The sequence below is a fragment of the Oryzias latipes genome, chromosome 7 (genome assembly GCF_002234675.1).
Source record: "Oryzias latipes chromosome 7, ASM223467v1".
NCBI lineage: Eukaryota > Metazoa > Chordata > Actinopteri > Beloniformes > Adrianichthyidae > Oryzias > Oryzias latipes.
The window spans coordinates 25330876-25354234 of NC_019865.2; the positions used below are offsets into that span (position 1 = coordinate 25330876).

The 23359-nt window shown below is 42.2% G+C and overlaps 3 protein-coding genes across 5 annotated transcripts in view; 2 read left to right on the forward strand and 1 right to left on the reverse strand.

Moving 5' to 3' along the window:
- The window catches only part of taf8 (TATA-box binding protein associated factor 8), a 9746-nt gene extending 6993 nt beyond the window's left edge, over window positions 1-2753 (forward strand). Inside the window, exons 8-9 of one of the 3 annotated variants that reach the window (XR_002873542.1) lie at window positions 2215-2409; window positions 2484-2753. Coding sequence is in view for 2 of the 3 variants with exons in the window: in XM_023956908.1 (XP_023812676.1) it covers window positions 2215-2358 (144 nt within the window). In the remaining variant the exon portion in view is untranslated. Of the gene's footprint in view, window positions 1-2214 lie in introns of all 3 variants that reach the window. The other 2 variants (XM_023956908.1, XM_023956909.1) reach the window with 2 other exon arrangements.
- Window positions 2754-3424: 671 nt separating this feature from the next.
- On the reverse strand, window positions 3425-12797 carry LOC101165235 (V-type proton ATPase subunit S1). Its single transcript, XM_004071003.4, has 10 exons — window positions 12631-12797; window positions 11209-11329; window positions 10936-11010; window positions 10664-10854; window positions 8758-8795; window positions 8580-8665; window positions 8278-8498; window positions 7364-7399; window positions 4277-4514; window positions 3425-4193 (listed from the first exon to the last, which is right to left on the reverse strand). Exons 1-10 carry the CDS (start codon window positions 12750-12752, stop codon window positions 3981-3983), a joined length of 1341 nt encoding a protein of 446 aa, XP_004071051.1. The 5' UTR covers window positions 12753-12797; the 3' UTR covers window positions 3425-3980.
- Window positions 12798-13404: 607 nt separating this feature from the next.
- gdi1 (GDP dissociation inhibitor 1) lies at window positions 13405-21784 on the forward strand. The gene is made up of 11 exons (XM_011477635.3): window positions 13405-13728; window positions 15484-15591; window positions 15681-15780; window positions 15867-16001; window positions 16102-16300; window positions 16384-16515; window positions 16603-16702; window positions 17971-18142; window positions 19940-20084; window positions 20200-20254; window positions 21509-21784. Exons 1-11 carry the CDS (start codon window positions 13684-13686, stop codon window positions 21659-21661), a joined length of 1344 nt encoding a protein of 447 aa, XP_011475937.2. The 5' UTR covers window positions 13405-13683; the 3' UTR covers window positions 21662-21784.
- Window positions 21785-23359: the final 1575 nt, after the last annotated feature.

Consider the following 23359-nt stretch of genomic DNA (forward strand, 5'->3'; position numbering starts at 1 on the left):
GCCTACATGTTCTGACACGGGGGGGGGGGGGGGGGGGGGGGGGGGGCTTTGATGAGGTCATCGCCGCGGTGATGACCTCATCAAAGCATTTTTTTTTTTTACGTTTTTTTTAACTTTTTCATATGGTGCGTGGTTGGAACTATAATAAACACATAAAACACATTCATCTTTGCTGATAATTTACTTTTTTTGCTAGTCCTGTGTTCAGACTTCAAGGATTTCTATAGAAAACCTTTTATCACTCCTCTCCTTCTCTCCTGCCTGCCCGTGCACGGCTGTCACTGCCTCTTGGAGCACCACGTGGCACGTGCTCAATCTACTTACACACACACACACACACGGACATGAAAAATAGAGTGTTGATCTGTCCTGAAAGGTCTGATCAGTCTGGCAGGCTGTGGCTTCTCCTGGAGGCCTCCTCCTCTCCTGAGGTCTCCTGTGGGTCACAGCTGCAGTCAGTCCTCACCAGGTTCCTGTTTAAGGCAATGGTTCTCAAACTTTTTCTCTTGCTCGCCTCTTTGGAGGAGGAAAAATGTTCATTCCCCTCGCCCCCCCCCACACCGTGAAAAACTGTGACAAAATAAGCCAAAAACATTTATACTTAATACCACATCACAATTTTCAAGATTCCTGCTGCTAGATACTAGATACAGAAACACAAAGTTGTGTTATTGGCTGCGATGTGCCTGCTTTGTGCTACACATCTTTCCAAAACGAGGTTGCAGGTTTCTTACTGCAAGTCTCAAGTTGTGCTCAATATATTGAGCCTAGCTCTGTTGTTTTTTCTGTAAAGCCCCCCCCCCCCCCCCCCCCCCCCCCAGGAAAAAGAAAATGTTTCACGCCCCCCCACTTACGCGGTGACTGTAAATAAGATCAGTATCTATAAAAATAGTGTAAGTTTACCTATAATTGTATCTTTTGTGATGCTGAGAAAATAATTCAATCAAGAAATAATAATAAATGTAAATTGATCTGAAACATGAACACAGCAGCACCAATAGATTTAACCTTTTTAGTCTGAAGAAATGGATAAAAACATTGTGCTCATTTTTCTAAATGATCTATTGTTTATTTATGATCTCATAAAGTTCAGCTTTTTTCCTGCATTACCTGCTGTCTTTATGTCAAATACTGACACCAACTAAACCACAGGCAGACGTAAAAAATATATTTATATGAAAATAAAGACGTCATCAAAATGTCTACAATAGTTAATAAAGAATGACATTAATAGCATGAGCAGTTCACAGATTTCAGGCTGTTACAAACTCTTTGATATAACAGATAAGAGGAAAGTAATAGTGGCGCAGATATTTTATCCAAGCACTGAGCGCTGCCGCCCCTGTTAAATTTGCTCCCTGGGCAATTGCCCGTTTGGCTTGTGTCTAAAACTGCTACTACTGTGCCCCCCCCCAGCATAGCATCCCCTCTATTTGAGAAGCACTGCTGTAAAACAAAGCGAGCAATCCGCTGCTCTGTTTACCCCCCCTTTCTGAAAATGACAAGGGTTATGAGGTAAAAAGGGCACAGACAGCAAACGACCCCTTTCTCACATCAACTTCTCTACGCCCCACAACTACATATTAGGCGCACTGCCTCATAGGGCGCCCCCTACAGTCTGGAGAAAATGTAATACTTTTAAGTGTGCCTTGTAGTCATGAAAATATGGTGATTCTAACAGATTCTAAAGAAAAGCTGCTCACTTAACCACCGTAGAGGCTTCTTAAAGTGTTTCATGTCGGCGCAAAGCTGCTTTTCTCCGCGGCGTTTAAGGTTGAATTAGAATTCAAAGAACACTGGAGCTAAGGCGCTGGTGTTAGAGGGTTAGGAGGAGCGCAGGTGTGTCTTGCAGTTCCCTTGAGGCTGGTTGGAAATGGAACCTCCCATCGTTTTGCGTGTATTGTGAAGTATTTGTAAGTATGATGTAAACGGGGTGATGTAACGACATACGGGTGATGCTGGTGTCCGGTGCGAGTACTGACTCCTTACCGACTGCGTGCACATACTACACGCACAGGCTGTGCACGTGATGTAAGAATGATTCCCAGGTACCTGTAGGATGTCCACACAAACACCATTTTTGTTGTTGTTTTTAGTGAACGCACTAACCTTGAACTTTCTCTAGCAGACTGTGAAAGAGCCTATCGTCATCACGAGCCAATTGGTTTCTAGAATCTCCACTGACTTCCATGTTTGTCTGTGCTGTGCGTCAAGCAGGACGATCCAGGCGCCGACAAACAAAACTCCATGCTTCCTCCCAGCGCCGTCGTCTCGTCCGCCAAAGCCAACGAAGACAACATGATCGACAACCCGTACCTCCGACCCGTCAAGAAACCCAAAGTGAGGCGGAAGAAGTGACGCAGCAGCTCGGCGGACAAACGGACCGCTGTTCTGTCAGTCAATTTTCCTCACAGAGGAAAAGGCCTGGAATGAACCCCCCCCCATCAGGAGCAGAGCTTTGGTCTCTTCCGCCTCTGGTGCCAATGTGGACAGACTCCTATTTTTGACTTTTTTTTGTATTGAGGACAGTGAAGTCATATTGTGAGAAAAAAACAGTGACGAAGCACAAATAAAAGATTAGCTGCTTTGGACAACTTATGAAAACTTTATTGACACTGAAACGAGAAAAAAACAAAGTGGATTTCCTCTGAAATAATCTGCAGTGTTTTTGCTGAAGACCAAGCAGCTAATATTCACTTGGTAAATAATATTGTTACATTCTGCAAGCATAAACTTGACGTTTTATGACCAAATATGCCTTTTTCTTTGTTTTTAATCACTGAAAATGGCCTTAAAAAACAATCAAGCAATTTTAAACAACATAGGCAGATTACAAGAATAAGGATTATTTAGAGCTCAAATCTGAGACTAGTAGGTTTTTTCTGCTTTATATGATTTCATATTTCTGTTTAGAGGAATCTCCTGAGGTCGTTTCATGTCTTTTTCTTTTTTCTTCTATAGTTTGTTGTGAAATCATTCTGTTTTTGGGGCTCTTCCATTCACTTCCTGCATTTATGGGATTGATAATCATCTTTTTATGATGTTTTCCTTTTACGGATGAACAACGCACCTCATCCATTGAAGTCTTTCATGTTTTATGCTTCTAAGCTTTTAGTGATTGAATGTCAGAGCCCCATCTCAATCAGAGATGTGGACTGAAAATGAACGAAAGCAGAGGATTAAAAGTTAGGCTTGATCATCAGATTGACAGACCGAGAGGGGAATTGATCGGCAAGAGCCGTTGAACGTTTCTCTGAACTTTTTCTGGAATTCTTTACTAATTCCCCTTTATAACATCTATTCAATCCATAAAATTGAGCAAAGATTTAGGATAATCTGAGTGTTACCGTGCCAAAACTGCACAGACACAGGTTCAAGGATTAAAACAAAAACCGCTTGTTTTTCAAACCAAAAGACACTGAAATGTGTGTAGATGGATCTTTATTTGCAGTTCCGGACAGTTTACTGCACACATGACAAATTAAATCCGGCCTGATTTTGTCTTTTTTCTTAGCATCAGACCAGATGAGGAACGGTCTTTAGATCATTTCATCCCAAGTGTAAAACTTTCAGGGATGCTTAAAGCTTTAAAGTTGTTTTCTTTACAAATAAATTAGGAATCTAGAGAAACTTTGACACAAACACAGAGCTTCCAGCAGGTAGGCACATCTGTCCACATCTGTCCATCTGGTTTCACATGCAGGCACTTCTTTTAATAAAACAAAATCAAGGCGAAGCGAAACGGGACAGACGTGGGGTTTACAGCATTCGGGACTTGCATTCTGTTTGGCAAAATGATTCTTTTTTCAGAGTGCAAATGTTTGATCTTGGAGTTTTGACATTCAGCGGAACGACTTCAATCCAGGAAAAACATTAAAGAAAATGGGGGGGGAAAAGAGAAAAGGAAAAGCTGGACTCTCATTGGTCCACAGGCCACCGGGAGGAGTGAAGGAGGAGCAAAGGACTCTGGGATGCGTCCTTCACTCTGACTGAGGCACGGAGATGAAAGGACCTTTGGGGTCGTCGAATCGATCCATGGTGTTGAGCTGCATGATCATGTGCAGGCCGTACAGGAAGATCAGCAGCATGAGCAGGGAGGTGAGGAGGCCCATCCAGATGGCGGGGGTGAAGAAGGACGCGCAGTCGCTGGCGTAGGAGAAGTTAGTTCCGTTGTTCAGACCGAAGCCCTGGATCTGGGTGAGGCAAACACGAGACGCCAGGTTAGACGAGCGAAATGACCGTTCCCTTAATGCAGTGGGTGGGACTCTTGCAGCACCTGGAAGTCAATAAAGTTGAGGCTCCACACCGACAGGCTGGAGTTGGTGTTGTTCCTGACCAGCAGGGCGTCCTGGAAGTTGTTAACCGACTGGCAGCGGAAGGAATACTCTGCAGGGGCGTAGATGCCGCGGCTGCCGGCGTAGGAGGCGCTCACTCCTCCTACCTCCAGCTCCACCGTGTCCAGACTGAACCAGTTGCGTGCGGACACGGGATAGAACCGCTGACTCATGGAAAAGCTGCAGCACAGCAAAAAACAGGAATTTCAGATGAGAGAAAAGAAAAATCTTAAAATTGCTGCACAGTGGAGGAAATAAGCATCTGATCACTTGCTGATTTAGTAGGTTTGCTCTGAGCTTCAGTCCTCCTTAGGTTTTCTAGAGGACTGAGGTCCAGTGACTGACTGGACCACTCACTCCATGACCTTGATCTGCTTCTTCCTCTGTCATTCCATGGTTGCCTTGGCTGTATGTTTTGGGTCATTATCCTGCATAGGAGCCTGTTTTATGCCTCCTGGTGGAGGGAAGGAGGTTCTCACTCAGCATTTGACAAAACATGGCTCCATCCATCTTTCCACCACAAGGTGAAGTAGGCCTGTGCAGATAAAAACCTCCAGAGCATGATGTTTCCACCTCCATGCTTGACAGTGGGGGTGGTGTTCTTGGGGTCACAGGCAGCATTTCTCTTCCTCCAAAAACGATGGGAGCTCTGTTTTGGTCTGATCTGACCACAGCACCCTCTCCCTTTAGGTGGGCCTGCACATCTGTCTTCTCAAACAGGGGGGCTGTGTTACCTCTAGATGTTAAACCATGGCAGTGTAAAGATTCACCAATGGTTTTCTTGGTGACTGTGGCTCCAGCGGCTTTGAGATCATCAAATAACTCCTACTGTGTTGTTTTAGGCCGATTTCTCACTGTTCTCGTGATCATGGAAACTCCACCAGGTCACATCTGGTTTGGAACCCCAGACCTAAAGGTGGATTGATGGTCATGTTGCAGCAACAGTTGTCACCTTAACCTCCAACTTCTTATTGATGGTTTTGTTGTCCATTCCAGTCTTATGCACGTCTACAATCTTCCCCTAAATCCACTGAAAGCTCTTTAATCTTTCCATGTATGAGAGTTTGGAGTCTGACTGTTCTGTGGACAGGTGTCTTCTCGACAGGTGATCACTTCCAACAGGTGTCTGTTATTCAGGTAAAAGGTTGAATAGGAAAGTCTAACTGGTCAGTGTGAACCAGAACTCTTAATGGTTACTAGGGATCAATCATCTATTTACCTCAATGAAATACAAATAATTGATATCAATTCTTTAAAGTGGATTTCTTGATTTTTTTATGTCTCAGTATCCAAACAAACCTGCCATTAGGATGACAGACTGATCATTTCTTTTAGGTGGACAAACCTACAAAACAAGCAAGAGATCAAATACCGTAATTTCCGGACTATAAGCCACTACTATTTTCCTGCGCTTACAGCCCTGCGGCTTATTCAGTGACGCGGCTAATTTATGGATTTAATTGGTGGCCGCCATGTACTTTCGATCTTTTGTATGTACTTTCGATCTTTTGTATGTACTTTCGATCTCAGTGAATGGTTTGAATTTTCTATCTAACACCAAGCACAAGGCATTTATTTTTCAACACACCTCTTAGCAGCCAAACAGCATGGACTTGACTTCAGGTCTTAGACACTTTAGTCATGGTTCAACAAAACGAAACACGCATGCCCGGCCGCATCCCAGAATCCTTTGGTGCCATTAGACCCAACGTGCACGTGATCGCCATTACAGTATGATGCAGCTTTCAAGTTAAAAGCAATCGTTAAAAGCAGCGTAAAAAAATCCACCGTCACCAACGGGTTTGGAAAAGCCGGTCAGCTGCTGACGGAAAAGCTGCAATCTGCAGCTGGCTGCACGTAAATATGTGGGAATAACATCAGCCTTTATTTTGTCGGGACACGACTGGAAACACAAATCGACGATTGTTTTTACGGTTTCTAAGGACTGAGCGAAAGTTTTGGTTTGAAAAGCTCACAGCCTCCGTGTGAGGTGGAGACATCTTCTCCTGCTGCTCTTATAGAGCTGCGGGGCCGATGGCAGTCTGATGGCCCCCACACGTGGCATCGCATCCGCCCCTCATACACAAAACGTACAGTATTAAGTCCGATTGCTTTGCACAGACACGATTTGCTCCTTCCACCGGCGCAATGGGGACGAAGTGGTCCTCCTTGAAGCCGCCCTGGCCAGAGGTGTCGGAGTAGATAGGAAGGGGAGACAAGGAGCGCGCAGGGCGGGAGCGGAGCGCAGAGGCGTCCGCGGAGTGCAGAGGCTTCTGACTTCTGACGCACGCTTTTCAGTCGCCGCTGCTTTATTTTACTGGTGTGTTTTTTTTTACCAGCCCTGTTACTCCCATAACGCTGCCGCGACACAAGCGGAAGGAGAGCTGTTCCCGTTCACCCCTCCATGCACTGCTGATACTTGCTCATTCTTAAACACGTACAACAGTATGGCGAGCCGGGCGTTGGCCCCGCCTTTAGCCCCTAAGACTCATGGGAAATGGGGAATCGCGGATGTAAATTTCCTCATCATAACTGAGGGATGTAATGTTGATTATATGGTTACTGTTTGTAATTTTATGTATGATACCTAGATTGTCAATAAGTAAAAAAAAAATGAAATAAAAACACCATAACTGAGGAACTTGTGAACAGAATAGAGGTCCGTGCTGTTTGACAGATGTTGACATACTCAAATACATGAGCCTGAGGCAAAGCTGACTCCACCCACAGTGTGCTAATGAATCGCACTCACTCTGGGATTCAGGACGTGATCTGTCAGGATGACAATGTCGCCTAACACATGCGCGGCTTGTACTCTGACGCGGCTTATGTCTGTTTAAAAGTAATTAAACACGAGAAAATGGGTGGGTTCGGCTTTTATTCGGGTGCGCTTTGAAGTCCGGAATTTACGGTACTCATTTTTCTCCCCTGTACTTCATGAACTTCAGCATGTGTCTGCTTGTTATTTAACTCCATAATTAGGATAAAAACATAACGGATTCTCTGTAATAGGGGAGGAGGTGCCTTACCTTAAGACATAGCCTGAAGGATAGCTGAGGACAAGCCTAGAATGAAGACAAAGAACCATTTCAAAGACTTTCATGCTGTTCCAACACAAACGATGACTAAACCTCCACGCTCTCCAACCTTTTGCAGGCCACAGACCAGTTTCATGTCAACCATATTTGTGTTTCTGTATGAGGCTGAAGTGGGCGTGCCCTTTTTTTTTTCCCTCTTCCAAGTTTCCTTTAACTTTTGAGGCTAAAGTTTATCTTCATATTTTGTAAAACTTCTGTGTCTGCTTAAAACTTTATTTATAAACTACATTTTATGTGTAAAAGTGTTTGAGTTTTGAAGATGGAAAGAGTTTTTTCTCTTAACCCATAACTGACAAAATGGGAGCTAAAAATAAAAATAAAAAATCAGACGCCAACTTCAGCCTCGTCTGACTTATAATATAAATATAAGAAAAACGTTCACAAAAACTGGCGTTTTCTATTAATAACCACAAATCTTCCGTTTGAGCAACTTTATCGGCAGCATCCTCGTAACATTAGGCACCCGGTTGCTGAATATTCTGCTTTATTATAATTATGGTCTGTGATAATAAATCCATATTTGGAGTAAAGACTCCTGGTTTTGTCTGTTAAATGCAGATTCCTTTTATTTTGAAGTCGAAGGCTTTACTTCGGTTTCGGTATCGGATGGATTTTCAAAACTTGATTGAGCGACTCGACGTGTGACAAGAACGAGTCAGACGGGGTGGAGAGAATCCAGTAGTTTTTCAAAATAAATCCTTCAGAATCAGATGAGAAATAAAACAGAAAAAAAATGCAGATTGTGTTTTTTTTCTCTGTGACCCAGTATTATGTCCAACGGACCGGTACTGGTCTGCAGCCTGCGGTTGGGGACCACTGCCGTACATGTTTATGGACCTCCTTACTGAGAGTTGCTGGGGCTGCACGATCCTGTTAGTTGGGGGGTTTGTGTAGCCAGATCGATCCACTCGCCAGACTTTGTGCTGACGTTCAGATTCTGAGCCCAAAGCATGATGCAGGGTTGCCCCGTCATGTTAAAAATGATGGGGGGCTTAACATCTGCCTCGACCGCTTGAAGCAAGGAGCGGCCCATCTTCTCCTGAGGCACAGCGGTCTCTGAAATGACCTGGACAGGAAGTTTGGTGTGTTCTCAGTGGTCAAGTTTTCACTTTTAAGTCCTGACATCATTGAGGAGATGCTATCTTACCCTCGACGGCTGCTGTCCGGTGTATATGGAAATGTACGGAACGCCTTTTGTTTGGACGACGCTCAGAACCTTCCCAAGAACCTCATCTGAGAACAACCAGAGAACCAAAACGTGATTTTACTCTGAAAAGTTCTAAAAAAAAGCAAATGAAAATCTTTGGTCAGCGCCTCCAGCCTACCGTTGTTACGGAGAAGCTCCTTGCAGGACTTCAGTGAGCTGAAAAACAGCAAATTCATAGAACAACTGAAGAACTAAGAGAGAGAGAAAGATGTGATTGTTGGAAGATTGCTGTCATCGCTGTCAAACAGTGGAACACCTACATTCCATTCATGAATTTGAAACCCAGAAGCACAAAATGTTGCAGTTCTTTAAAAGGCCACTAGAGACCGGTTTCATAAGAGAGCAAGTCTTCATTTGCTCCCATGTTAAATCAAAATGGGATCATAATGTCTGTCAGGCTCCGGTCCACAAGGTGGCGCCACTTCATGCTCCATGTTCGCTGCTAAGAATTCTGGTACGCAAACTGTCGCTACTGTTCAACTGCAAACCAAACAAATTTGTTCTCCGCATTTGACCCATCCCCTGGGGGAGTGGTGAGCTGCAGACACAGTGGATTTAACCCCCTGATCCAGCCTTAATGCTGAGTGTCAAGCAGGGAGGCATTGGGTCTTTGCTATGACTCGGCCTGGGTTTGAACCCACAACTTTCCAGTCTCAGGGCGGACACTCTAACCACAAGGCCACTGAGCTGGTTAAACCTCAACTTTAACAGCCGAGCTGTGTTCAAGTTTAAAAAAAGTAACACAAAAACATGACAAAAAAAGTTAAAACCTCTGTTGTGTGTTTTTTAGAGAAGTGCAGTGGATTTGTGGTGGAAATGTTGAATTTAAGATGAACTAAGATGTTTAAAAAAACATTTTCAGAAACGATTTAAATTGATAGAATATCTAAAAGACAAAAATGGGAAAGGAAACGGTTGCGGAGTTGAAGCCAAAATGCAAATCCAACTATAAAGTTATGGTATAATTATAAAATACTGCAAAAGCGTATTTTACAATATTTTATTGCAGCTTTACAGTGACGGAGTGACAAACCAGTCAGAGGTCCAGCTCTGTCCTCTGAACAGAGCCACAGAAGAGTCCTGGCTGAACTAACATCTATGGTGGAGCGCGAGTCCCACTCACTGCAGGACCCCCCCATCTACCCTAGAGAACACCCTCTGAGACAGACGGATCTTTACTTCCCGCAAGTCAGAATCTACAATAAACATCTGTGACCGGACGCTTTCATCAGAATTATCCCCAGAATTTTGACCCTAAACTGTTGGAGTTTTGAATGTTTTATTCTTTTATTTTAAATAACGCCCAGTGACAAACTGGCGAAACGTTTCAGGGTTTAACCCGCCTTTTTACAACTGCTTCAACAAGGACATTTCCCCTTTGAGAAAACAAATAAAGGTTTTAGAAGAGAAATAGAAAAAGAAGTAGAATAGAATAAAAAAGAGAGAGAGAAGAATAGAACTTTATTTATTCCACAAAGGGGAAATTGCCTTGTTACCATAGCTCTTAAAAACAGCAGAAAGATAACAACTAACAATAAAAATATACTTTAAAAAGAACTTTCTAGGAAAAAAATCCAATTGAATAAAATAAAATTCGTCCTGGTGTAAAACACCAAAAATAAAAAATGCTATAAAAGGAAAAAATAAAACATTTTTGGCTGTTTACAAGTTTGAAATACACAATAGCAAATGATCAAACTCATAAATACACTTCACTTGTATACCCAACACTCCAGCGTTACTATTAAATTTGCCTCAGAAGCCCATTTGCTTAAAAAAATTAATGAATTAGCAAAAAAAAAAGTGGAGACTGTTGCGCCACCTGGTGCTCAAAACCTGCAAAATCATTGAATTTTTTATTATTATTTATGCTCTGATAAAATTAAAAAGCATATCTCACAGAAATGTTCATGTTTCATGAAGTTTATGTTTGAATATTTGTTTTAAAAATACTGTAAAAATTGAGAGTAAACACAAATGTCTGTAATAAAGTGTCAGATGTTGGTGGATGGGGGGGGGCTCACTCGCTACAGTAGGGCAGGTTGATGAGCATCAGGTTGTTGACAGACACGTCGATGCTCAGGTGTGACAGAGTGTCTGGATCTGCAAGCACAGGTGAAGCCCTAAGCTCCGCCTCCAGCAGGGCCGTGATGGCAGACGGGCTGCGCCACTCCAAGGCGGGAAAAGCCACAGATGAGGAAGACTGGAGGGCGGCCTGGATTCAAGTCAGCCAATTAAAAAACACAGACATCTGCAGTCGTAGCAACTTTATATGTCAAACTTAGTTCAGACTTACCTCCAGATTTTTAAAGGCACTATCCTGCTTGTTTCCAAACACGCCCCCATAACGTGTGAGGTCATCTTTGCTTAACTGAGACAAAAAGAGATCAAAGTTTCTGTAAAAATGACAAAAATAGATCCTCAAAAAAGAATCAACCCCATAGATCTGTCAGAACGATGAACTGTGGAACTGGACAATGTTGTCACACACTGCTGGGAAAAGGGAAGTAACTGTAAAGCTCAAGGTCACCAAAATGACAAAAAAAGAAGCCATGACAGACAGACAGACCTTCTCCTGCAGGAAGAGCAGCACAGTGTGGGGGCCGGAGGCAAAAACCGGGCTGAGGTAGGCCGTCAGCTCCTGATCAGAGCTTATGTGACCAGCTGAGGGGGAAGCCAGCGGGGGTAAACTGAAAAAACAACAACAATAAAACCAGGACTTCATTAATATTGCTTCAGAGGATATTTGAATGACACTCCAGTTCTCAGAACAGCAGTTTATTTTGTGCAACACAGAACTTCAGCCGTTCCTTAAAACGCTTTCCGTCCACTCAAAACCAACTTTAGTCACAACAAACCCAATTTCTGCTTTAATGTTTATTATTTAGGCAAACAACATGATTGTAGTGTAATGCTGAAAATTCAACACTGAATCAGAATTATACAGAACTACATTAATCTGCCAAAAACAAGATAATTTAAATTAAATAAAAGCCCAACTTAGTTAAGAAATGGACAATTACAACTGCTGAAAATAAAAAACATTTAAACTGACAAGAAGCAGTTTAAATAAAAGTTTTATTTGAAATAAAAAGCCTAAAAGTGTTTATTTTTAATTATGTTAAGACAAAATGTACTTTCTTTGCATCAAGCCTACAGTGAGACAAACTGGTGGATGACAGGAAACACTGGCAATACAAAACGGTATTCAGCCTATTTCCTCTTGTTCTGGAGGAAATGATGAACATGCAACGCAGCTTGTGGCGGCAGTGTCATGATATGGGTTCTTCTTTAACTGTTTTTTATTAGGCTTAGAGACAAACCAAATATTTCAAAGACAATAACGGAAAATAGGCTCATAAATACACACAAAGAGAAAATGAAAACCGAAAAATAGATATAAATCCAAACTGCTTAAAATCTGATTAAAAAAATCAGAGCCTCAGTCAGCCAATGACAGAGTGTCACATAGGATGACATCACTTACAATGACAGATGGGACACATTTCCTACTGAAATCCCATAAACATGTGAGGGAATTGCTTCAAAGACATTCTGATTCCTGAAAAGAACAAATGAACTGCAGCAGTAACGCAAAGACGGGTATAGATGCAAAAACAACTTTAACAACTAACTTTTCCACACTAACAAGAGCTTTTCCCTCAGGCAGAGTTGTTTATTTCCCTCATTTTGACCAAAAATGAAGATATTTTACAGAATAAACCTGTGTGTTTTGTTGAAAGGTTACGTGTAAGGAGAAATGTATTCTTATTAAACTTATATTAACCATTTATGCAGCTGAAATAACAAATATTATATTAATCTTTATTTATTTGTAAATGCTGCAAAGTTTAAAAAAAACATAGTACATTGTTTTGTTTGTTAAAAACCGAAAAGTCAAACTTTGAGTTAGCTTCGAGCGTTAGCATTAGCATGCTAGGGAAAGTTAGCTAAAAAGTTCCGGTGAACAAAATCAACCCCAAGGTCTTACCTGTCCGTAGACCATATCAGAAGCGGTACTTGTGCGGTGGAACGCACCGTGGATAAACCGACGGAAAACAACAACATAAACGACAATAATCGCTCTCGAGCGTGGATTCTATTCTCTGCCATCTTCCCTTTCCGCAATGCTACTACAGTCACGTGATCCCAACCAGCTGACAGTCATGTGCAAAGAGAGAGGATCCTCCTTCTCTCATTCACCCCCTTGACTGTATATGAGTCCAAACAAACTAAAAACTCAAAGACTGTTTCCATTTAGAGTTGAAATCTATTTTTTTTAATAAAGAGTTTAAAGGTTCACCTGGCAGCTGTCCGTGGTGCTAACACAATATACATTATTTGACATAAAGTTGCATATACCTTGTATATGTTGTCGACTTGCGATATCTGCACACACGAGACTAAATACTAAAGAATGTGAGTGTGTTTGTAAAAGTATCTAAACGTAAAACGGTCGGCGTGTTTTCAAGCAACTCCCATCACACAGCTGTGTCCGCGGAAGGATACAGTCGGACGCATCCGTGCGACACTGTGCCGACAACTGGAAAGGATGTGGAATAAATGGAAATTAAATTCATTTCATATTTCCAAACAATAAAAAATAATAATTTCAGCCATCTGAATCTCACTTTGCATGTATAATGTAAGATAACTCTGTTTAATCCATGCATAAATGGACATTTTGTCATGCACCACGTCATCTTGAATCCCGTATTGTGAGGTGGGAAGGGATGGGAGGATTCGCACTATTTCCCGACGCGGAAGGAGAGCGGTTCTGGTGTGCTTCACAAGCAGGGCCATCTTTGGTCGTCCTCGCCGGTGACAGAGTGCTCAGCCCATTCCAGTCATCATTGTTAATAATACATAGCGTCCGACTTTAAGGAGCTATTTAAACCCGTTTTTAATAAAAGGAAAGGAGAAAAGGGAGGGCGCTGTCCTGCTGCTTGGACTGACCGGCACTAATTCCTCCAGCACCTTTCATTTCTAAAGGCAACAGAAGGAGAAAAAAAGAGGGAGAGGACGGGAGAGGCGGCGATCCAAAATGGATGAGGAATATGATGTGATCGTTTTGGGCACTGGACTCACAGTGAGTAGTCGAGCCACGTTAGCGCGGCGCAGACACGGGAGTGTGCTCCTCCTGCGGGAGGTTTGGGAGGCGGACTGCAGGCCAAATCCTCCCGCATCTGTACCGCGTCACAGCAGAAAAGACGATGATGCTCAGAAAGAGGGCGAAACAGCAGCAGCAGACGTTCATCTGATCCTTCAGGAGCCAACAATTGCCAGAGACGTGAATGACCGCCGCCGGCGGCCTGGTTTCTGGTGTCGGTGTTGTGTTACGCCCTGTAGCATCTTTTAGGCGTAACCCCACACAGCCTGGCTGTCACGCTCCTCTTTGCATAGGCAGGCCTTCCATCCATCCATCGCGAAGGCGCAGGCCCGAATCCTGCTTTTATTCCGGGGTTCCCTCCAGCAAACACACGCAGTAATGCGGCAGCAATGCGGCACCAGACCCCGACATGTGTGCTCGGTGACATTTGTCTGTTCCATGTTGCTATTCATGTCCATAGAAAAAACGTCAAACGTTCCCGAAGTTCTCCTCTGTATGTGGAAAATCCTCCACTTTCATTGCATATTTCGAAAATGTATTATTATTATTATTATTATTATTATTATTATTATTATTATTATTATTATTATTATTATTATTATTATTATTATTGTAGTAGTAGTTTTACATTCGCACATGCGCACAGGGTTTCCCGAATCCTCTTCCGTAGCCTCCACTATCGCTAGTTCTCATCACATCAAAAGTTCATATATTATTACATGATTGTGAATGCAGTTCACTTCAAAGACCCACCCTGATCATCTTCATTTATTGTAAAAGTGTTCTCAGTGCTCTTTTAGTTATGATTATGGCTTTTTTTTTAAAAAGCCATAATAAAAATGTGTTAATTTCTACGAGATAGTTTCTGCAAAGCGGCTGGACTTTATTAGAAAATAGCCTTTAAGTTATAGGCAGTAGCGTTAGGGTGGAGCAACCATGCCCCCTTCCCCTCTCCATTGCTGAGAGTTCTCTGTTTACGCCCTCTTCCGCTAGCTTACAGCCCCGCACACCCTCAACGTAACATTATCGGTGCAACAAAAATGGCGAGCAATATTGAAGCCACCCAGCCGTGCAGTTTGTATCCAGATTCCAGCTCAGACGAGGGAAACAAAAACGAACATGGATCTAGTCAATTACGGGTGAATGCATCAAAAAGGAACAGGAAGCTTGTGGCCCGCCCAGCGTATTTGTGATGTCACAAATACATTTTTTTGTTTTCAAACAGCATTTTTTCATCTGCTCCTGATTCACATGGATTTGAATAAAACTCAAATTGATTCTGGAAATTATTGGTGATACCCAGCCCCAAAATTAGCACCACATATGAGCAATTATTTAGGTAATCAGAGCATAAAGAACTTGCTAACAAGTCAACTAAGTTGACTAAGCGGCTCTTCTTCTGCTTTGCTGACAATAAGCGATACTGATACGAGCATCTACAGTGCCCTCTTGGCAGCTACACATAGGAAAATAGCAATCACATTTTTAAAAAATTTAAATCGCATATAAGTTGCTCCTGAGTATAAGTTACAGCCCAGAGCAGATTTTGCACAAAAATACGCCTTACACTTTAGGTACTTAGAAATGCAATTTCAAGCTTAAATTTCTTTATATATGTCCTCCATAATCAGAAAAAAGGCCCCCACCAGGAACATGTTAATAACACTTTTTTCATTGATGTGGGTCTTAAATTTAGAGCTAAATCTGCATTGCCTTTAATTCTGTTCCTTGCAGGAATGCATTCTGTCTGGGATCATGTCAGTGAACGGGAAGAAGGTCCTGCACATGGACAGGAACCCTTACTATGGTGGAGAAAGCTCATCAATTACACCCCTGGAGGAGGTAAATGTCCTTCTGGTTCAGAATAGTACTTTTTAATCCAGTTTTATCATTTCTTCTTGTGGTTAAGCTGATATCTCCTTTTTCTACAGCTTTACAAGCGCTTCAACCTACAAGATAGCCCGCCTGAATCGATGGGCAGAGGAAGGGACTGGAATGTTGACCTCATCCCCAAGTTTCTCATGGCTAACGGTCGGTTACGGCTTATATCTGCATCTAAATTAAATCATTGCTATGAAGCTTCCTTGGTTCATCTTTGGACTATTTTTGGACTGCAGGTCAGCTTGTAAAGATGCTGCTATACACAGAGGTGACACGGTATCTGGACTTCAAAGTAGTGGAGGGAAGTTTTGTTTACAAAGGAGGGAAGATCTACAAGGTGCCCTCAACCGAAACCGAAGCCCTCGCTTCAAGTAAGACACGCTCCATTCCATTGTCGGATAGTGCAAGTGGTGTGTAGAGCTTTCCGTTTTGGGATTGTTGTCGTCATGAAACCCTGCTTTGGGTTTTCAGACCTGATGGGGATGTTTGAGAAGCGAAGGTTCCGGAAGTTCCTCGTCTTTGTGGCCAATTTTGATGAAAATGACCCCAAAACATTTGAGGGTGTGGACCCTAAAGCCACAACGATGAGGGATGTTTACAAGAAGTTTGACCTGGGTCAGGATGTCATTGACTTCACTGGCCACGCCTTGGCCCTCTACAGGACAGATGAGTAATGGCAACTTTATTTTTTCAGATTAGTACATATTTACTTATAAATGTGTAAATCCTCATTGGTTTTGTCTGTACTCCCAGCTACCTTGACGTTCCCTGTCTGGAGACGATAAACCGCATCAAACTCTACAGTGAATCCCTGGCGCGTTACGGGAAGAGCCCTTACCTCTACCCTCTGTATGGTCTAGGGGAGCTGCCACAAGGATTTGCCAGGTGCTGTAAAGATTTCAATGGGGATATGTCACATTTCATGTTGGAACACTTCTTAGCATAAAGTGGGTTCTTTAATTGTTTCCGTAGGTTGAGCGCCATTTACGGAGGAACCTACATGCTGAACAAGCCGGTGGAGGAGATTGTGATGGAGGGTGGTAAAGTGGTTGGAGTGAAGTCTGAGGGAGAGGTACGGCCAGATTGCCTTTAGATAGAATGTATTTACTTTAGATGTGTTTCTCACTCCAGGAACGTCAGATTGAATCAGTTCAGTTGGGCGGGGAATGGGAATAAAACCTCACACCGTCATTTGTCCCAGTTTGCTTTCACACTGCACTGTCAAGAGTGTATCAGTCCTTCTTGAAGAAACATGCAGTTACAACAGCTGCTCATATGATGGCAATATTTTACTGAAATGAACACTAACCAGGAAAATAACAACAAAGAAACCCTTTAAAAAAATCACATATATATTTGCAGGATACATTTTTACCACCCCTTGTTTAACCCTTGTGTTATCCTAGGCACTTTAACGTTGGGAGTGGGGTCATTTAGACCCACTAGACAGTGCGCTGAACCTTTTTTCTTCAATGATTTGTGATCTTCACTGATGTCCTTGGATTACATGAAATCTTTCCACCTTTATCCACCTTTGTCATGGTAGGGAGAACACGTCAATGTAAGGGTGGGGTCATCTAAGATAGCACAAGGGTTAACAACAAACTGCTTACTATCCTCTTATGGTTAAACATGGTTTTGGATTCACTCTACTGGCAGCTTTTTTGGTTTGTTAGCTACACTTTTGAACCATTTTACCATGGAAGTCTAACTCCAGTGTTGACATTCTTTAACTACTGTTGACCGGTAGTTCCAGCGGATTCTGATGTGGAAAAAGCAGCTTTGTGCTCATATGCAACACTGTACAGTAGTAAAATACTTACGCCATCTATGTAAATCAGCTAATTCTGACGCAGAAAATAGTGACTTTGCGCAATTGTGCTACCCTTCCTGTTAGGCAAGTGTTAATCATTGAAAAGTAGCTTTTCTCTGCATTAGATTTAGCTGATTTGCATTGATTGCGTGAATGGTCAAAGAGTTACAGAATGTCAAAGACTGTGTGTTTTTTGGATATTGCCGGCGACATCTTCGATGTTAAAGATGCACTTTCAAAAAAAAGGGTCCAATCTTCCAAATAAAGTGGGCAGTAAGAAATAACAAATTGCGGTGGCAGCACAATGACTACTAGAGTGAATGTATCGTCTGTTACAACCTAAAGCCTTGTGTCAGGTCTTGTACACCATCCTTCATCTTTCTTTATATAAAGAAATCTAGTCATAAAACAGCTTAAAGGATAACACCTGTTAGTTGGATTGCGAATTGTCAAACTGTTTTTAAAAACAGAGATGCTTTTCCAATGCCGCAGACGGTTCATAACCTGGCGTGTTGTATCCGCTGTAGGTGGCTCGCTGCAAGCAGCTCATCTGTGACCCCAGTTACATCTCGGACCGCGTCCGTAAGGTGGGCCAGGTGATCCGTGTCATCTGCATCCTGAGCCACCCTATCAAAAACACCAACGATGCCAACTCCTGCCAGATTATTATTCCTCAGAATCAAGTCAACCGCAATTCGGGTAAGCTTCTGCTAACAAGCAGGCTAAAACCCAGAGGGTCCTTCAGGAATGATGAATGTGTTGAAACCTTGAGTGATGTTGCAAAGGTTACAGGGTCCTCTTCTTTCAAATTTTGATAAGCTAAAGAATGAGTTTTCTGCTAACATTTTCACTAATTAATCATAAATCACATGTGTGAAAGCTCTTGGTTTTGAAACTAGCATGTGCAGCTTTTCTCATATCTTTAAGCCTGCCTGCAGGCTAGCAGGTTTTTTTGGTGGAAAATCCAAAAATAAAACTCGCTTCGTGAGGGTCGTTACAGAGTTCAATAAAGCCAAGTATTGACTGCTGATGGTGATTCAGCGAAATCTAAAGCACTAATCTAAGATGATGGGCCGGCGCTCTGTTTTTCTGTCTCGCACTCCTTAACCTTTGATGTGTCATCTGATTCCTCTTCAGCGCCAAATGGACCAATCTCATTCCAGCTGTTTCACTGACTTTAAAGGGCAATAAACAGAGCAGATTAAGCAAGAATGTACTCAAAGACAGGAATTCTACAAGTTTTTTAAGAGTTTTTGTTGTAATCTAGATTACTATCCTTATATTTACGTCATGATTGTTTAAAAAATCATGAAATAAATACAAGTATCAGGATAATCTAATAATGTTGAATTTGACAATATTTATCTGTATCTTTTTTTCATGTCTATCTATCAATGTTTCATATCTTTCTTTACTAAATTTACCATTAAGCTTGGCCTTTTATCGAACATTTTGATGCATAGCATTTGCAGCATAATATAGCAATTCATTCAGTTAAGATGACCTTTTAGCACAAAACAATGCTGACATTTGTTGATTTATTTTGGTTGTTGCATTTCCACATTTGGTTTATAAGAAGCAACTATGACATAATTTTCAAATTTGAAATGCTTCTTAAGAATTTTTGAGGCTTTTATGCTAATTTAACATTTATCTATGCAGTTTCAGCAATATTTATGCTTCGTTTAGTATTCTTTACCAATATTTGGATATTTAAAATTTGATTGGACTGTTTATATTACTAAATATACAGTATGTCTACTTGATAGTAAATTATTTCTAAAACAATATCAAATGTCATTTAGCTAATTTAGCTATAAGCCCTTGATGGATCCATTTTGGTCGCTGGTATGGACATTTTAGCATTTTTTTAGTCATGTTTTGGCTAGTTGAAATAATTCTGGATGCTCAACGTTTGTTAGGATTTACCCCTGAATTAAAGCAGTTCAAAGAGTGTTAGCTTTTTTTTTTACAATAATTAAAATCTTTAGTTTTTTATTACATTTTCTTTAGCTTTGCTTAACTGTTTTAGCCAATTTAGTATTTAGCTTGGTACTTGAAGGTATAAGTCTTTGTTTCAACCTTTAGAGCATCAAGACAAACTTTCCTTTAAATTTAGGGTTTTACTAATAATGCTTTTAGTTTTATAATTTCCCCTGTGCATATAGGAAATAAAATGAATTCTTATAGTTCATTTCTGTTTAGAAAAACTTTGTAAAGGGACGGTAGGAAGGACAAACACAGGAGTGCATGTCTGTGACTTAATTTTTTGCTGAAAAAGTCATACGTTTTTCTCGGTGTGTTGAATACTTTGAGTTTAGATTGGTTGGTGTGGAAAAGAGTCACAAGTGGAGGATCCAGAAAAAAAAAAAACAGGGACATAAGTCAACTAAATGTTGACATCTATCATTTGTTTCTGCTAAGCGTTACAAACACACTGGTTAGGTTCAGTTGACCTCTTTTTCTCTATGTGTGACTATTGCCTTTCCTATCCAGACATCTACGTCTGCATGATCTCTTATGCTCACAACGTGGCGGCCCAGGGGAAATACATCGCCATCGTCAGCACCACGGTGGAAACCAGTGAACCAGAGACAGAGATCGAGCCAGCGCTGGAGCTGCTGGAGCCCATCGACCAAAAGTCTGTGCAGTTTCCCTGTGTCATCGCTCAGCATTCTGTGCTAGTGCCTTTAGCTAAGAAACATTAAACGCAGCGCTTAACAATGAGTAAATGATTGTTTCTGGGTTTTTTTAAGGTTTGTGGCTATTAGTGACCTTTATGAACCAACGGATGATGGTACTGAGAGCCAGGTAAGATCGAAGCCTAAAAACTCTCATTTACATGCTTTGCAAAACTATAATGCTGGAGATTTGTTCACACTGTGATTCACACAAACAGCTTGAATAGATTCTAGTGTCAGTATTTTAAAAACAGACTTTAATAAGGTTTAAATGGTCTCTAATGATTTCGTTGACCTCCTGACCTTTCCCTGTGAAGCAGATTGAAATGAAGAAGTAATGTCCCATTTTGTTATCCCTTTAACACCCTTTAACAGCTTCAAGTCAAGTTTACTTTTGACTACTGCAACTCTTCAACCGTTTACATAATTAACGTATTTCCAGCGGATTCTGTTGCACAGAAAAGCAGCACTTAATGCAGTATATTACTTAAGTAATTTGTTGCATACTGGTGCAGAGCTGGTATGAACAGCCGCCTTTCTCCGCATCAAAATCATTTGATTCATGTCGATCGAGCAAACGGCCGAAGAATTACATTATGTCAAAGATCGTGTGTTATTTACGTGTAGCTGGTGACAGCCCCAGCGTTAAGCTACGTTCACACCGCTCTTGTAAATAGGCATTCAAGCTACCGGTTCCAATGAAAAGTCGATGTAAACGTGTGCATAGTGCATATTTCAAGCTGCTGCGTTCAAAACCCTTGCGTTCATGCATCGCTACTCAAGTTACTATGGCCGTTTTTGGGCTCTAAGTACAAAACGTGTGTCCATTGAATGCATGGTGAAACTTAAACCTGTTGAACCAATCAGGGACTTGGGTTTAGTAGTGACGTACAGATGTTGTCCCTTTTAATTAGCAAAAGTGCCAACTGGTCGAAAATTGATCATGGAGGAGAAATGAATGATCGTGGTTGGGCCTGGTCGAAAATCTATGACACCAAGTCTTTCATATATCAGAATGGAGCTGTGAAAGAAAAAGCCTGGAGCAAGATTCAAGAGATTCGCACCACTTTGACATTTCACATCAAACCTCTTCCAACTGTAGATGGTGGACATGAGCTAATATCGGGTAGCAACAGTCCAGTTGAAACACCATATGCTAAATGGGCTTTTAAGAACAGACTTTCAGTGTGTTTTTGAACATGCGTGACATGGGCGATGTGAACGTAGTATTAAAGGGAAAAAATTCATTGCTGGTAATGTTTTGTTGCTTGTCTTTACTGGCTAATATTTTAGATGTTGGAGATGTTTGATTTTGCACATAAACCTTTGCACACCATCGTGAGTGAACGAACATCTCAGTCTCGTCTGTTTTTGTTTGGCCCAGGTCTTCGCCTCCAGATCCTACGATGCCACGACCCACTTTGAGACCACATGCAACGACATCAAGGACATCTACAAGCGCATGACCGGAACCGACTTTGACTTCGAGAACATGAAACGCAAACAGAACGACGTGTTTGGGGAGGACGAACAGTGAGGGGAGGCGGGCTTTCTGAGAGTGGGCGGGACCAGGACAGGAAGCAAGGGGTAAAAAGTTGCGAAGAGGCGGCTGAACCTGCAGCAGAGAGCCAGGACTGCCTGAGCGGTGCTTCAAACGGTGGGGTGGGTGGGTGGGTTGATTGGGGGGGGGGGGGGGGGGGGGGCATGTGTGTGGTGGGAGGGGACTTGTGTGTGGGCTCCGCCTCTTCCGCGGCCGTTTGCCCCGGTTTCCTCCCTGCCACCCTTTCAGACACAAAGGCTCACAAACACACTTTTCTAACACTCCTGTTCCGTGTCACCGAAAAGCAGGGTGGATCCGGTTTTTCATTTCCATTGTAGAATTGACGGTATATTCATGTCTTAACCATTATCTTTAGAGGTGAACTCATTACTTGCTGTTGCTGATTTTATGAGCCTTTCATTCTTTCTTTAAAATCTTTTTCAGACCTTGGGTGGATGGAAAGGTGGCAGTGCTAAGGGGTCCGTCGGTTCGGACAAGAGTTGGGTTGCAGGTTAGCGTAGAATCCTCCGGAAGGGTTGCCTCCAGTCGACATGCATGCATCTTTTCTCACACAGTAGTGATGTACATAGACTAAAAATGACACTGTGGTTTGAAGGCTGGACCGTTCCACTCCCGTCTGCCCTGCTTTCACTTTCCTCTTTCTCTGTCTTTTAACCCGTGCTTCTCCTCGCTCTCACTGGTGTTCGGTTTGGGCAAAAATGCTGAAAAGTGACGTGTAGATGGGCTGTCGTCAACTGGTGATGCTCACATTGCAGTGCTGTGGTGAAAAGCTGCCGAGTAGCTATTTACCGTCAACCCCCTCCAGAAAAGACAAAAAAAAAAAGTTCAATTTGATTGTCCATGCTGTGTATCTTTAATGTTTAGAACTTTCTAACATTTGAAATGATTCAGAAGTTTTCTTTGCATGTAATGGGTGCACACTTCACTGGCTGAGGTTATGAAGTTTACGAAGCAGTGGCTGATGGTTTGGGGGGCTTCAGGAGAAAAGGGACTCTTGGGAACAAGTGAAGGAGAAACCTGCGAGGGTTGAAGTAGGAAACAGGACGTAAGCGAGCAGCGCTGTGAATTTGACAGTTTCGTTTTGGAGGGACGAGGATGAAGACTGAATTTTCGGCTTACAGTGAAAGCACCAGACCGTGTTTCCGCTGTTCAAACCCTCGTGTTTGTTATGGACATTAAGTCATCGCCTTTAGGACGTGGAAGACAGGGAGGCTTTGTTCCAAAGCAACAGTGCTGCCCCCCTCCCCCCCCTTTTTTATTTTTTAAATCTAACTGAGATACTTTTTTTTTGGTTCTCGCCTTAATTCTGGGTTAATTTTCAAAGTCTGGACCCTCTTCAGGAAATTGACAGCTTTGTTTTGCATTGGGCGGGGCAGGTCAGTGCCAAAAATAGTCTCTCTGTTATTGGCGAAGCTCGCAAAAAAGTTCTGATGTGATTGTTTTATCAACACAAACGGAAGTGAGTCATCTTACGTCTGAGTGCAGAAAGTTCCCAACGCACCTCAAGTACACTCATCGCTCTAAAGAAACAGAAGATGCTGCACTTGTTTACTTGAAAATTGGTTCCGACTCATCCGATCTACCACGTCTCATCCTTTATTTGGGGGGGTGTGGTCAAATGTCTTATCATATTTATTTTGTTTTTTGTTGAAAAGTTACATGCAGAATCTCCTA